This window comes from Strongylocentrotus purpuratus, unplaced genomic scaffold (genome assembly GCF_000002235.5).
Source record: "Strongylocentrotus purpuratus isolate Spur 01 unplaced genomic scaffold, Spur_5.0 spur5_scaffold_7, whole genome shotgun sequence".
In the NCBI taxonomy this organism is placed as follows: Eukaryota; Metazoa; Echinodermata; class Echinoidea; order Camarodonta; family Strongylocentrotidae; genus Strongylocentrotus; species Strongylocentrotus purpuratus.
Genome location: NW_022145613.1, coordinates 16,351,563 through 16,367,602, shown reverse-complemented (window position 1 = coordinate 16,367,602; position 16,040 = coordinate 16,351,563). Strand labels below are relative to the sequence as shown.

The window sequence follows — 16,040 nt, the reverse complement described above, 5'->3', positions numbered from 1 at the left end:
GAATTGATTGAAAATGTGGATTCTATATATAAAAATACATTTTCATATCTTTTGCATAGAGTCAGGTGGGCATATGATTAATGCCCTTCTGGCCCTCAACAGAAGATATAAATGAGATGACAAATTAATATATATCATCTGTTCAGAGCTAAAAGGGCATTAACTATGTGTTAAACTATATTAGTTAATGACCTATTGAATCCAAACAGATGACATAATGCTTTGTTCATCTACTTCAACTGTATTTTAAATGCAAGTGTGACAACAAAAGTTCAAACTATGATACAACATGGAAAAATGAGGCCAGAAATGTCAACTTACTGAATCAGTTGCCTGCTCTTGTATGAAACCGGATAACTTCAGCTTCTCCTCATCATCAGAATGGTGGCTGGGGCTAGAGCTGGAGTCAGATTTATATCCATCTTCTTTCTTTTCCTCTTCTTCCTCCTTCTTTTCCTCTTCTTCCTCCTTCTTTGCCTCTTCTTCCTCCCTCTTTTCCTCTTCTTCCTCCTCCTTTACAGCTTCTGCAACATCCTGTTCTTGCTCCTCTTGTTCCTCTGTTTCTTCTTTGTCTTGTGGAGCATCATCAATCTTTTTCTCCTCCTCCTCCTCCTTTTCCTGCTCTGGTTCTTGTGCTGCTCCCTGTTCTGACTGTGCATCTTGGGTGTCCTTTGATTCTTCATCAGCAGGAGCTTCTGCAGTATCCTCAGCAGGCACTTCTTGTTGCGCCCTATCATTTTGAGTCTCTTGAGAATCATCTCCAACTGATGAATCTGCTTCATCCTTGACAAATTCATCACGAGGTTCAACTTCCTGTTGAGATTCTGTAGGGACTTCTGTAGGTGTGTCCTTCGAATGTTCAGGGACATCTTCTTTATCAGCAGCACTGGGTACTTCTTGTTCTTCGGGTTTAGGGTCTTCCCTCTCGCTCTTTGCTTCATCAGCCAACTCAGTATGCTCTTGTCCTGGAGCACTGTAAGAGGTTTGCTGAGCAACTTCCTCTTCTTCTTCCTCTACTTGCTGAACCTCTGACACATCTTTTGGCTTGTCTTCTTCATCTGCAACCTTAACTTCTTCCGAGTGGTCCACCTCGGGCTCAACATGACTCTGGGCTGGCAGGTCCTCTTCCTGTGCACTCTGAGAGTCCTCCTCTGCATGGCTCTCACCATTTCCAGCATCATCATCTGCCGGGCTGACTTCTTCTTTGTGCTCTTCTCCATCTTCCTGATCTCCTTTACTTTGTGCATCCTCCTCTCTACGGCTTGCACTATCTCCAGCATCATCATTTGCAGGGCTGACTTGTTCTTTGTCGTCTTCTCCACCTCCCTGTTCTCTATCACTTTGTGCTTCCTGCTCATCCACGGTATCTTTATCCAGAACCTGTTCCTCGGCTTGAGAAGCATCATCGTCATCATTCGCGGTCATCAAGGTAGTGTCTTGAACGAGGATAGCTTCTTTAGGAGGAGGTTCCATTACAGCTTCTACAGTAATCTCTTGAGTAAGACTCTCGTCAAGCACCTCTTCTCTCTCCTCAGACTCATCCTTGGCACTCTGGTTGTCATCCTTATCCGATTCTTCCTCTTCCTTGACCTGAGAACCATCTTCTTTTTCATCTTCAACCTTTTCATCATCTGAATGATCCTTAATCTGTCTCTCAGCCTCCTCCTCTTCCTTCTCACTTTCATCAGCTGAGCTTGAAATCTTGAAATCAGCTTCCGATTCACCATCTTTCCTCTGATCCTCCAAAAGACTCTTCTTGTCCTCATCTTCTTCATCAGAAGACAAGAGTCTATTTTCTCCTTCAGAGGCACTAAAGAGACTCCTCTCATCTTCTTTCTCCTCTTCACGTTCTTCTTCTGGCACAGCTTCAACTTCTTCTTGAGTTTCTTGCTCAAAACGTTCCTCCACTTCATTTTTCTGGTCACTGTCAGAAGCGTATTTTTCTTCTTCAACTTCCTCTTCCTCCTCCTCTTCTTTTTCTTCCTTCTCCTGTTCCACTTCTTTCTCTTCTTCCACCTCAGAGTCACTCTTCTCCTCCTCCTCCTCTGCAACTTCTTCTACAACATCTTCTTCTTTCTCTTCTTCTTTCTCAGATTCCGCCTCAAAATCAGAATCACCATAATTATCTTCTGACTTCTTGTCTTCAGCCTGGACAGACTCTTTCTCACTCTCTACTTCCGAGAAGAAACCATCTGATTCTTTATCTGTGGGAAAGTTAAGAGAAAAGGGAAATCAATACATATGTTCATACATCATACACCTTAATTTATTTATATTGACTTCAATACATAAACTTGTGCCTTTTTAACTGTAAAATGGTGCCATTCCAATGCTTGAAATCATCATCACCATCACCATTCTCATCATCATCACTATCATCATCATCATCATCATCAATCATCTCCATTTTCATCATTATTATCATCATGATAATGATCATCATCCTCCTCATCATCATCAATCACCATCATTCCCATTATCACCATCATTACTATCACTGTCTTATCATCATCACCATTCTCATCACCATCATCATAATCACTATCATTATTAACATTATCATCCCCATCACCATCTTTATCATCACAATTATCTTTATCATCATAATCATCATCAATCACTATCATCCCCTTCCTCATCATCCTTACTACTAGATCATGATTATCATCTTCATCACCATCACTGCCTTATCATTATCACCATCCTCATCATCATAATCATCATCAATCAATATCATCCTCTTTCTCATCATCATTACAATCATAATCATGATTATCATTATCATCATCATCATCATCATCATCATCATCAGCATCATCATCATCAGCATTGAATATAACACTATGCCCACATGTGGTATGACAGTTCAGTCCAAACACTTCAGTTAAGTCTTGTCATAATTTGAATATGAAGGGATAAGCAATCCTCTCCAGGTGATAATTGCAACGTCTTTCCTCCAACGTGACATTAAAAGAGAAAGAAAGCCCATATACCATTTTTAACTCAGAAACTTCTCTTTAAAGTTAAGGGTACTGACCTTTTTCCTTCTCTTCATCCTTCTCATCCTTCTGCTCTTCATCTTCTTCAAACTCATCGTCATCGTAACCTTCATTTGCTGCAGACCAAAACATCGAAAGTATACAACTGTTTACAGTGTCTATCACAAATATTATTTCACCACTGCTCATCTCCATTGGTAATTTAAAAACATTGTAATGATCACACTCCATCTTGAAGGATAATGTTATTATCTACAAGAAAATGAATTTAAAGTTAAACTTCACCTCAGTTGAAGATGGTTGCTATTCTTATAAACAGAGTACTAACAAATCGTATGCTTGGAGCTAAAAGGACGTTAACTTACATACTTTAACACAGAATTAATGTTCTTTTGGCTTTGGACAGACAAAATATAACCATAATTTCTCAATTGTGTAAAACTTGGAGTTCGTTAGATTTCCATAGTTTTACCAGGAAGTTAATAATTTTGTTAGAATTTAGAATGTTAGATTCCATGTATTCATATTAGTGCTTCTTAGTTGGTTTTGTGTGAGAAATCTAATGATAGTCAGAAAGAATATTGCTTTTTTCACTGAATCTGAATGCTTGTACAATGACTGAAAATGCTTTATGACTTCATATAGGAGATATATTGCTGATCTGTGAGATCCTAATTTTCTTTATACCAACATGTTAAAAATCAATATGCAAAATAAAAATGCCACTCGTCCTCCTCTGGGGGGGGGGGGGGGGGGGGGGGGGTGAATACAATGAATACCTTGTATGTGCATAAGATATGCTTAACATACGTGTAAACAACATACATTAATGTAAATATGCACGATGTGACTCTAATGCAGTTTTTAAAAATATTATTTGGTATTATTGACATTTTTCCCTTTTTCACATATATTTCTTTCCATTTACATGAAACTGGTCATTTGTATGTCTGTCTACCTTTATCTATCATTCGTATTATTATTGACTCTAAATGTCATCGCCCTCTCTTTCTCTGTGCCTTTTATCACCCCCTTCTCTCTCTCTTTCTATTTATCTCTCACTCTCTCTTTTTATGCTAATGGTGCAGCATTTGCATTTCACACTACCAGTAAATATAGTAGTAATAAACATTTAAAAATTAAACACTTAACACTGACTTTATATGTGTCATTTTGTTATGCTGTCCTTTTAGAGGTACATAGCTACCCATAAAGATGGAATAATAATTCTATTTTCTTGAAGCATTTTTGACAATATGATTTATTTGTCATAGATAAAGTTTATATCTGCTTGGAACTTTATTGATCAATTTAAAGAGTTATAGAGGTTGAACAATAAAGCTCCGAGAATATAAACATGATCTATCAAGAATAAATCATACTGCCACAATGATTTCATGAAAAGAGGTATTAAAAAGAAAAATCCAACTTTATGGGCAACAGTGTACAATAACACTTTTGTACGTCATCTGTTATTTCACATTCCCTCCGATCCTGTATGGCATATGGCAAGGTAAAAATTGCCAATTTCCAAAAATAATCAAGTTGCTAACTTTAAACATGGACCCAATATTATACTTGCACTAATCCCTATTAAACTATAACTCTACACCTTAAATGTAAAACCCCAAAACATCACAGGCCTATCCATTTCTTTGACAAAATATAGCCCTGCAAAAAGGCCGGTTTGATCATCATACTTCCTACCTTAAAAACCTTTGTAAATAGTAAAAATGAAGCCACGAAGCAAGAAAATCACTTAGAAAAAATTACTGCAATATATTTGAGCAAAGGTCGTCTGTTTTCTGGGCAAAACAATATGAATTTTTGATGAAAGTGATCATAACGATTTGGATGAAAATATTGGCGAAGAATCTGCATTTGATATGCATGAATGTGCACATGAAATGAAAAACTTAACAAAAAGTGGGGATGAGGTTTTTTTGCAATCATGTGGTGTTGGCCTTACATTAATCGTACTGATAATAAAGATTGTTAGCGAAATAGATTGAAGACAGATCAGCAATTTGCTAATCTGATAATGGAATCACAGACAGGTGCAAGAAAGTTAATATTATTTGATGACAGTTTACATTGTGTAGTTTGAAATGAAAATTGAAGAAGAAAAAAATGTTATGCAATGAACACACAAGCACAGTATAATACAGTTTAAGATGAAGTGTTTATTCAAACATATTGTGAGTAAATAAACAGACACAGGAAAGAGATAAGAACAGAGCAATTAATATCAAATATATACATGTAGTGAGCAAAAGACAGAAAGAGGTTGGAGAAATAAAAAAGATTAGAAATGTTAAAAAACCTGAGGCTCTTGCAGAAAGGAAAAGACAAAATTAGATAAAGAAAAATACTCTGATACTTTAAAAAGCATAGATTAATGATACAAAACATTTAGCCTGCAGGCAAATGGAAAGTTGTGGATGCTGAATTCTTGACATATAAAATTACATTTGTATTGTATCATGGTTAGGTTATGAAAATAAAAGAATCGCATTGAACAGTACGACATAAATAGTGCTGCTGTTAAACCAGCGATAAATTAATTATGATACAACCTAACAACATATCATTAAGACTGAAAAGCTGAAAATGAGGCAATAAAAATGATTTATGAGAAAGAGAAAACGGTCTGTTTACAGATTAACATATTTACAATTTATAGTTTATATGAATTTTTTAAAAAGCTAGTAAAATTGATATGTTTCCATTCAGGTATTGATTGTAGTACACAAAGAGCTCAGTTAAAGTGAAAAAAGGTGCATGAAAATTAGATAGCAGAAAAAATTAACAAAAATGATACCACTAAAGACAAAGAGAATAATATATTATAGAAATAGTTAAAAAACTTCACATTAAAAATAAATGACCCAGTGTTCCAAATATTTATATAATGCACAGGGAGGGAAATAGTGTTTATGAAAATTCAGAAATTTACAGATAAAATCTAAATCCCTTGGTTGTACATGTACTAGTTAAATGGTGACATTTCTGGCTGATTAGGTGTTACATTTGAGCTATTAACTTTGTTTACAAAATTAGAAGATGTTCCCTGCAGCCTTTAGCATTCCTAGTATATATTCCAATTGCAAAATTTGTAAATATTCAATTTTCCATAAACACATACCAGTACTGAACAATTATTAAAACTACTCATAACAAAGCTGCTTTGTAGCAATCAAAATGCAGATCAATATATACAATATTGAAAGCAATACTGCTGAGATAAATAAGACTTTGACATAATCATGGCAAGATGTGTGTATATACATGTACATAGATGTCAAGTTTGATACATTCATTTGGCAAACATGTAATTCATTTTCCTTCTTTATATATATTTTTTCAACACTTGAAACAGATGTATATATATGTGTGCAGAAGTAAGCAACAAAAGAATAATTTCACACTAAGGTGTTGGCAAGTCACAAGAAAAATCACATAGCGAATAGATGCAATCACTTACAAAGAAACAGACCAAAACGTGAGAAGGTAAATTTGGCACTTGTTTTGCAGAATAACCACTTCTTTTTTTGGCCTTGTGTAACAAATTTAAGGAGGTAAAACTTAATATTCAGCCAATAAATTGTTCAAAAAAATTGTGTGCACAGAGCAGGGGTAATATTGGAGCGCTTTGAGAACCTTGCAGGGTGGATGTGTGCACTATATAAATATCCAATATTATTATTATTATTATTATCATAAAACACTAATATATCATTATGGTGAACGATTGGCAACATTATTTGGCTATATACTAAAAGGCTCAAAGAAATTTGCATCATTTCTAGAGACATCTTAAGCTAGTCGGATCGATGACTGTTTGGATGAAGCACATGTATTAAAATTTGAGGGTGGGGGAGGGAATGTACATTAGTGTAGTTTTCATGTACTTCAATGTTTTAATTTGAAAACCTCATGCTCTAAAATTACATGCTTCTTTTTTAAAATTCACTAGGTAAATGCATGCTCTAAATATCTACCCATGCAGTTTTTCTAATTTGGGTTTAATCATGGCAAATGAATGCATGCATAAATGATTGGATCAAAGTATATTATGATGGTACAGCTAAAGAGTTGATACATTTACATGTAGATAAACTGTAGGCCTAAAGAATATTGTGTGTTCTAGATCTATAGAATTTTCTACATTATCATTTTTTTTAATTTGTTGAGCATTAATGGGCATATTTGATATGTACCTGAAATTCATGTATGTTTTGATAAAGCATACAGTAATGTACATCTGACAACCAATTTATAAGCATCTATATGTATCTATTACTTAATTTAATGTTTTTTATGTTTTTTATCCCAGGACTGGCAAAAATAAACTAATAAAGATAAACCAATGATGGTAATGTAAGTCACTGCTTTGCATCCATGATTCAAATCACTCTTTAACATAAATGATGTTAAAATTTTAAAATTTGTTGTCCAACAATACGCTGCTAATAGACATACCATAGGCTGCTCACCAGAAGGCAGTCCCTGCTATTGGCAATACAAAGCTCTTACAATGTTTATGCAGGCAGCCGGCAATACATCTACATCTAATTTGTAGCGTTAATTGCGTTTCCTCCCTTGTTTTTATCTCAGTTGTCTCTGACTCTAATTAATTTTCCTCCTCCATACGCGAGGCCATATTTTCCTTTGAAATTCCAGATATAAGACTCTGCATGTGGGCCTCGTTATGGACTAATGAGGCTTCCAATCAAGTCATAATCAAGGCATATTTTTCCTCATTTATCTAGTATGTTTTCCCAGCCTAACGAATTGCATGGCTTCATAGATATTTATTTCTAAGATTTTAAGTCTTGTGGATGGAAAGTTTTCAAACAATTGACCTCGTAGTGTGCCAGGGAATGTGTTTGTTTCTTTATTTTACCATAACATGCTTAACTCTCAATTGTTTGCTCCTTGCCTTGTATAACTAATGTGGATAAAGGCTTTCATAGGAAATTTCATGCTCTTTGTATGAGATAAATCATTTGTATGCTTTGCAACTATTGTAAATTAATATCAGTTTGTGTTTCTTCTTTCACATATCAATATTCCTTATTTGTTTGAAAACACCTACACTAAGTAAAATTTTCAAAAAAAGTAGAAAATCTGCAATTTCTAATTTTTGTGTGTGTTATCATCATGTTTCTTCAAATGCAATATTCATGCTCCATAAATTGATATAGATTATCTTGACAGCAATTTGTTATTGAGCATAGACTACTAGTCTGTTTGCCATATATGTGACGCAGCCCAGCAAGAGGTATAAGTTAAGGTTTGCGATATGTTTTTTCGGACTAGGAAGAACTACAAGTAGGCTTTCTGACCAAAATACAAGATTGTTATTATGTAGATGAAGCCACTGGAAGACCTTTTTTGTTTTATATTAATGTATGTACATTGTCTGTTTAATACAACGCAAAAGGAGATGAGATAATAATGGTTGCGTAGCTTAAAATCAAAGTTCCCCATTACTGTCTTCCCTAAAAATTTGTTTGCAAAGGTTGACAAAATGTATATACAGTATAGATATGTATATGCTGGCCCTGCCACCCCCCCCCCCCCCCCGCAACAAATAAATGCTAAATACATGTGCATGTAGCACCATTCAATCTGTCAGAGATATATGTATATTTGCTGACACATCTTCCCCCCCCCCCCCCCTCAGGAAAAATTATTAAAAAAAAATAAATTAAATACATGAACATGTAGCACCATTCAATCTGTCAGAGATATATGTATATTGGCTGACACATCTCCCCCCCCCCCCCAGAAAAATATTATAAAATAAATAAATATAATAATTAAATACATGAACATGTAGCACCATTCAATCAATCAACATGGATTGTCCTTGGATTGTCTAAGTTCATGTTTTAAGCCTATGGAAATGATAAAATCCAGTAGTAATTGGGTTAGCCTATGAATATAAAAAAGGAAAATATAAAATATATTCAGCTAAACAGTAAAACAACGAAGGACACTAATTGAGGCAAGCTTGTAAAAAAGAGAGAGAAGTTTGCATGAGCAAAAACAGATATAAGTAGCACATGCTGAACAACAATATTACAACAAACAGAACAAGGTTAATTGACTAACTGCAGCAAACCTGAGTTATGGTATGAAATTGTTATGAATTATCATGATAATAAAATGGAGTTAAAATGAATGTTTCTGTGAAGTGGTCAGTGTGGCTGTGAAAAAGTGCATTGGCATGAAAATACAAAGGGACTCTGTACAGGTAAATGATTGAACAAACATGTAAATGCAAATGAATGCTATTGCACATTATGCAAACTCATGAAAACATAACTTCAGTAAAAGATAAATTCCCTTTCTAGATGTTATCAACCAGGTTTTCTTAAACCAGCCCTTGCACCAAACCATTTTGCCATGTAGGGAATTTTCAGCTTGTCAATTTAATAATGGAATTTTGGCAAAAGCACATGTAGCATATCAATATATAAATGTTTGAGTGCAGCTTCATGGACGTTTGTGCCATTAGTTCATTGAACGTGCACCAGTGCTCTTTTCTATAAAATGAAAATCAATTCTCACTGATCTTCAATCCCTCCAAGGAATAATCCCCTGTGAAAATCTCCTCTGAATTCACCCGATATATCCTTCCCCCCTCCCCCTGTCCCTTTTCTTCTACCCTCAGCGACTTTGCCCTCCGACTTTTCTCCCCCTTGGACTTGACCTTTGCCCTCTGACCTGTACTGTTGGTCAATTCACCAGCTTCCTCGTTCTTCCCTTCCATTTTCATAGACGCATTTGAAACCTGTCTTTTATAATCATCATGGCTGTATGCTTTTTTTGTTTTCTGCTTTCTATTATTCGAGCCATTCTTTAAATCACCACCTATCACTGGTATACTATTTTTATGCTTTTCTTTACTACTCCTAGTTTTTGATGTTTTTGTGTTCTGAGTGATTATTCCCTTGTAGCGCCTTACTTTGGTCGTTTGGGGATCAGGTAATGCTTTCGTGTAGCTCTTCTCTATAAGTTGATTACGTGTATTGTTTCGCCTCCCCCTGGCTTGTTTTCCTCCCTTCGTCTCGACAGCTATCTTTCCAACTCCTGCCCTTGTATCAACACTTTCCACTGGCTCATTACCAGTACTTTTCTCACTCCTCCTGGATGATTGTTCCTTATCTGTTCTTTTCTTTGTTAAAACTTTCCTCTTTTTGCCTGATCCATTAGATATTTGTTCACTGTTACCTGTACTTGAGGAGCTTTCAAAGCTGTTCCCATAAGTAACATCACTCCCACTGGAATCAATAGAGTACCTGCTACCACAGCTATCCTTTTCTTCCCCCTTGTCAGAATGACCTGAACCAGAATCACTGGCATTTCCATTTTTGGACTTTACTCCCCCTGCGCCTGGCCTACCACTTCCCTTGCTACTGTTCTTACAGCTGGACTCACTCCCACTGCTGTTAGTTTCCCCACCACCATTTCTTCTTCTACCCTTGCCACTCTCCTCACCTTCCTCCTCCTCCATCTGTGTCGATTCTTCTTTCTTTCCTTCATCCTCCTCTTCCTCCTGGGCTTCTGTCTGAGTGGACATTCCCGCATGTTCTGGTTCCGGCTCTGGTTCTGGTACGATGGTATCTGTCTGGACATCCTTGTAACGCTGCCTTTCTCTCCTTGCAAGCTCTGCTTCTACAAGACATCTGGATTAATGCAGAAAATCACAATAGTAATAATAGCAATATGGTACATTTTTAACCCGCCTAATACTATGATTCCTGGCGCCATGGTGATAATTTCTTAGCAGCACTAAGTAAAGCACCTTAGGACAACAGCACCAAACTTACAATACATTCAATATCAAGACACTCTGATTATTGAGTGTAAGCTCACCTGCATTGTGATATGCATATACATGTATATGGAACTGAATTAGAGAAAAAAAAAATCACTTCTATTCAAGTCAAAATAAAAGGACACCATAATCATCCTTTTCTAATGCACAGCTTTTATAGTTCTTAATATCATACTTTGCCTCCTTGCTCAATTTCTTTTTCTTTTTCTTTTATTAAAAATATATCACTTTGAGAATCTTAGTCATGAAGAAGAGGCTAAGAAGGGCCTTAAAAACACATTTTGTTTGCAGTTGGTAGTAGTAAGTTTTTCTTATTACATATATTAGTGTAATTTTTATTTACTGTAAGCGCTTTGGGCCTTAAGGGAAAAGCGTGGTATAAGTAATAATAATAATAATAATAACAATAATAATAATAATAATCATAATATTTGGAGATAGAGATATTGAGATATGGTTTTAAAAATCCTCACTTGTAACAAGGTGATGATCCTTGGACACCTTTGAATTTGAAATGACCTTTTGAGCCTCCCAGCAGCGCTCCAGGGGTGTACTTGTACTCGCAGCACGCGCTCAGTCGAAGCACTTGCACACGGTTCACGAAGAAGGTCACACTGAACGGGTAACCACGGTGACGACGTGACACAAAGATGAGGTCATCTGATGGAAGAAAATGTCCACATAAATGGCGTTCACATCTAAAGCACAACAAACTTTTTTTTAAATATCAATTACATTCTGATTTATGTAGGGTAAAAAATTGTCAATCAGATGTCAATCATTGTCAGTCATATTCAGTGTAAGGTACAAGTGTCAAGTACAATTACACAAGTTCACAAAAATGAATAAAAACAGCCAATATGTAAAATATGAACAAAATATATACATTTATATTGTTTTTTCTTTAATAATATCCAGGCTGTAGTTGTTGCTATGTATTGCCCAACACTGTCAAAGAATCGTAACTATTTTCTTTTGTCAAAATCTGGGAAATTGAAATGGCATACATCATAACAATATTGGATATTTTTTTGTAATGCATAGCTCTGCTATGCTACTGATGTTGGTGGTCACGGCATTCCATGAATTACTTCTCACTGGTACCCATTTACTTCACCTGGGTGGAGAGTGGCAAATGTACATGTTGATTAATGTCTTGCCAAAGGAAATTAAACAGATGAACATAAACAAATACACATTGGTTCTGTGAATTGTTTCCTGTACTTACTCCCTTTATCTGCAAAGCCCTGGAACACAACGAGGTTCTCCCCTCCACAATGTTGCTGGTAGATCTGAATCTCGTCTCTCTTGTCCTCCCTCTCGTACTGGAGTTTGAGACCGGTCCCCCGGTACCTCACCGTCACATCACACATACTCTGGAGCTGGGTGGCGTGAGGGTATGATGGTTCCTTCCGATGGAGTGCCAGTGAACCCTTTAAGAGAAAAAATAAAAAGCACTCATTATTATCATTATTTATTCAGCAAAAACAAAGAAAATCATTGAATACAAAACAAGAGTACATTTGGAAAAGAGTCACATGGATGCAAAAAAAACAAAAAACTTAATAGCTGTAATTAGTGATGTATTCAAGTGAGGAAACTATATCGACTTTTGAGAGCCAGAAGGTCATCAACTCAATGTAAAAGTATACAAGTTAATGCTCTTCTGGATCCAAACAGACGATAAAATTAATATAAATGACTTGATTTACTATATTATTAAGTACATACATGTCAGGTTAAATTTATTTCTCTCTTTGAGATTACTAAAGATATATCTAAATGTCATTGTTTCTCAGATTTTTGCCTCACTTTTTTTTCTTTCTTTTTTTAAATAATCAGAACAAAATGGTACAAGTCTCAGCATGACAACTCAAGAAAAACTATTCACTGACCTACTCAAGAAAAAAAAAAACATATTCAAAATCTGTCTCAAGCTACAATATCCTCCATGCAATATCGATCAATAAAATTACCTTATTTGACCTGGGACGATAGCCCCTGCCATTCTTGGACACCACACCACCAGGCTTAGTAGAAGTTCTTGGTGACTTTTGACTCTTTGACCTGGCCGCAGGAGGTCGTGGGGTCACATCTGGGGAGTACGGAGAGAGACCCTCTTTCTCATCAGGCTTTAGGTTGAGGGAGATCCTGTGAAGAATCTTAGGGTCCAACTGCACAATGAGAAAGAAATTATGTGTTAACCAACTTGAAAACAATACAGAGAACATCTGTATTTAAATACATAGATTGTGAACTATGTACAGTTACCAACTATATTATTCATACCACTTGTAAATTTGATGTTTTGGGGGGTTTTCATAACTCAAGAATGAAAGGTGGACTGGTTGAATTAGGGACGTAGTTGAATATTTGTTGATGTAAGCTTTAATACACTGTATGTCACATTCTCAAAAACATAAATCAGAACAAATAAATTTATTAACACACTTAAACAATTACAAAACTTGGTAAGAGTATGAATAATGAATAATAAGAGTTGTTTTAAAACTGTACACTGTATGTGCAGATGCATTTGGGTCAAACATGGAACAGATTTTGAGAGACATGGCAAATGTATTTTATTCTTTTTAAATTCATCTTGAAAGCCCTAAATACATCTCCTTTGAGCGGTCTTTATACACAGGTATACACTGTATCTTATGAAATGTTCACTAAAATCTTGTTACCTCTCTGAGTGCAGGTGAATCCACTTCACCGTTGCTGCTCGTATCGGACCGGTCTGACCTTGCAGAATCCCGATGAACAGGGAACCCGTCCTGGTCCACGTAGACCACACCCTACAAAGAGAACATCAAGAGGGCATAAGGCTATGACAATTGTCTCTAAGAACAGACACAGTGATCTAAAACAATGAGTAGTTAGTCTGTCATGTACATTGCCCTAAGGAAAACTGACAGTCTTCGAGCATAGTATGGACAGCAATATGGCACCAAAACATGTACTTTGTATAATTCTTGTTCATACTATGTTTCCTCATTGCTCGCATATCTTCCCAATTTAAACAATTGACCTGTGCATATTCCATTTCGGTCCATTCTGAAAAACAACAAAATTAGGAGGACATACTTTTTGCATGTCTTCCTTAGTGTCATCATTTATAATTAGATTATGTTTTCAATCACTTTTTTCCCCCATTTCAATTATTCTCTTGCTGTCTTATACTGCTTTTGATACATTTCTATCTTATTAATACTTATAATTGTGAAACAATAACAATAATGACTAAGAAGAGCCCTTACTGAGAAATTAATATTTCTTTCAGGCAATCCTCAATCACATTTCTTTGTTGGTACATTACAACAGCGTAGTTTTCAAAGTATTGGTATGGATTTGTTAACCATGTATACTCCTTTCATGAAATTAATCATTAATGTGATAAGATGGGATTTAATACTCACAGCTCTCTTGGATGATGGCCTCTGCCTAGCTGGTGCAGTTGAAGGTCTTCCTCTGCCACGAGGGGGCTGAGGTTGTATCATTTGGTTGGTATGGGCGGACTTAGGTCTCCCTCTGGGGCTCAGGTATTGGGTGATGTCTTCATCTCCCTTTCTCGCTCTATCCATCTATTTAAAAAACAAAAACGGAGGATAAGATGACGAAAAATTGACATTTCTTCAATGGCAATGCTTCCAACAGCATTTCACATTTGCAAAAGATGTCTGTTAGTTACAGGAGCAACATTTAGGAACTAGAATTTCTTGGACTGTTTCTTGATGTGGTCAAGCTATATCTTGAAACCCTTGATATACCAACTTCAGGCTCATTTAGATATGAACTGTTTTTATTAATGTGTCAATAAATGGCAACTGCACCTTTAAAAAAAAGGCCCTCTGCGTATTCACTATATATGCTCCGTGTTATAAGCGTATTACGCTCAAGTGATCATAAAAATAATGCTGCGGTTTGCCGTATCTCATCTGAACGAGGCTTTATACTTGGACAATATGTTTAGGTTTTGTGTTCTGACCGCGTAGCAGTTGTCGCCGGAGCATGGGTTGGAGAGCCAATAAATGGTGTAGCCTTATCGAATCCCATCTTTCTAACTTCTTTGAAATATGCCGCTATACATACATGTAGAGGTTCCAGCTATGGCAGCCATATATTAAAGCCGGGTAATGACTCTGAAGCACCAAGAGTGTCACGTTTGACAGAAAAGAGTGGTATACAAGTATACATTATCATTACCATTATCTTGAACAAATAAATAGATGCTTCATACCCTGACTCTCCGAACCAGCTCCACTTTGGAGATCTCCTCCAGCTTCTGCTTGATGTCCGACTGCCTCTGTCGCTCCAGATCCAGCGTCTTGTGGACGATGGCCTGTGCCATGAGGTCACGCACGTGACGCTGGTGCTCCTTGCGTGCCATATTGAGCCGGAAGGTGGACTCGGTGACGAGATCGCCACGTCGGGTGACCAGTCCGGCCCTCCTCAGGTGTTTCTTCATGCGAGTATTGTTGAAGTAACCTACCAGGTGCTTGTCCTGGAGGCTGCTGTAGGTGGCCAAGGGGCTGCAGGGAAAAAACAAACATGTACATGTACTTTAGCTTCTAAAAGAAAAGCTATCAATTAGGAAAGCACACTTATTCTATAGCTATAGTCAATTTTGTACCTCAGAAGAACGTCTTTATTCAATGGAGTACACAAAGACAAAATGTTCAAATTAGACTACAGCAAAATAGACAAAATCATGATGAAGGTCTTAAAAGTTAAAAATTATATTAGATAAGATAATGAATAAAGGTTATAACATTTTTCATCTTGAGAAAGAAATATACAAAATATGTCATTGGGAAAGGGAAAAAGGAAGAAACAAATATATGAAGTACAAAATAGTAGAATCAGTGCAGGTGAACACATTCTTAGAAATATTCATGCTTTAAATGTGACGTGTCACATAATTTTTAAAACCTATTGCAATTGCTGTACCATTACAAATAACAAGCAAGTGCACTTAATTTACTGATTACTGACAATTGTGCGACTCTTTTCTAATAACCTTGTGGATGAGACCTTTTGCTGTAAATGAAACCGATTGTTCCATGCCACTTCTCGCTTCAAATTTGTTCTGATTTGTGGGGTCTGTAGCCTTGCAATACCCCTCTCCCTTGTCAGAAAATTGGCTACCCTACCCGAAGAACTGCAAATTTCTGACCGACAGCGAGTCA

At 36.3% G+C, this 16,040-nt stretch overlaps 1 protein-coding gene across 3 annotated transcripts in view; it reads right to left on the bottom strand.

Moving 5' to 3' along the window:
- The window catches only part of LOC590109 (glutamic acid-rich protein), a 34,954-nt gene that overhangs the window by 9,189 nt on the left and 9,725 nt on the right, over positions 1-16,040 (bottom strand). For 2 of the 3 annotated variants that reach the window (XM_011663746.2, XM_011663749.2), the window contains exons 2-10: positions 15,092-15,383; positions 14,271-14,435; positions 13,539-13,649; positions 12,825-13,022; positions 12,077-12,281; positions 11,322-11,508; positions 10,509-10,696; positions 3,038-3,115; positions 322-2,204 (exon numbers count right to left, since the gene is read on the bottom strand). In XM_011663746.2, coding sequence (XP_011662048.2) covers positions 322-2,204; positions 3,038-3,115; positions 10,509-10,696; positions 11,322-11,508; positions 12,077-12,281; positions 12,825-13,022; positions 13,539-13,649; positions 14,271-14,435; positions 15,092-15,383 — 3,307 coding nt within the window. Of the gene's footprint in view, positions 1-321; positions 2,205-3,037; positions 3,118-10,508; positions 10,697-11,321; positions 11,509-12,076; positions 12,282-12,824; positions 13,023-13,538; positions 13,650-14,270; positions 14,436-15,091; positions 15,384-16,040 lie in introns of all 3 variants that reach the window. The other variant, XM_011663748.2, reaches the window with a different exon arrangement.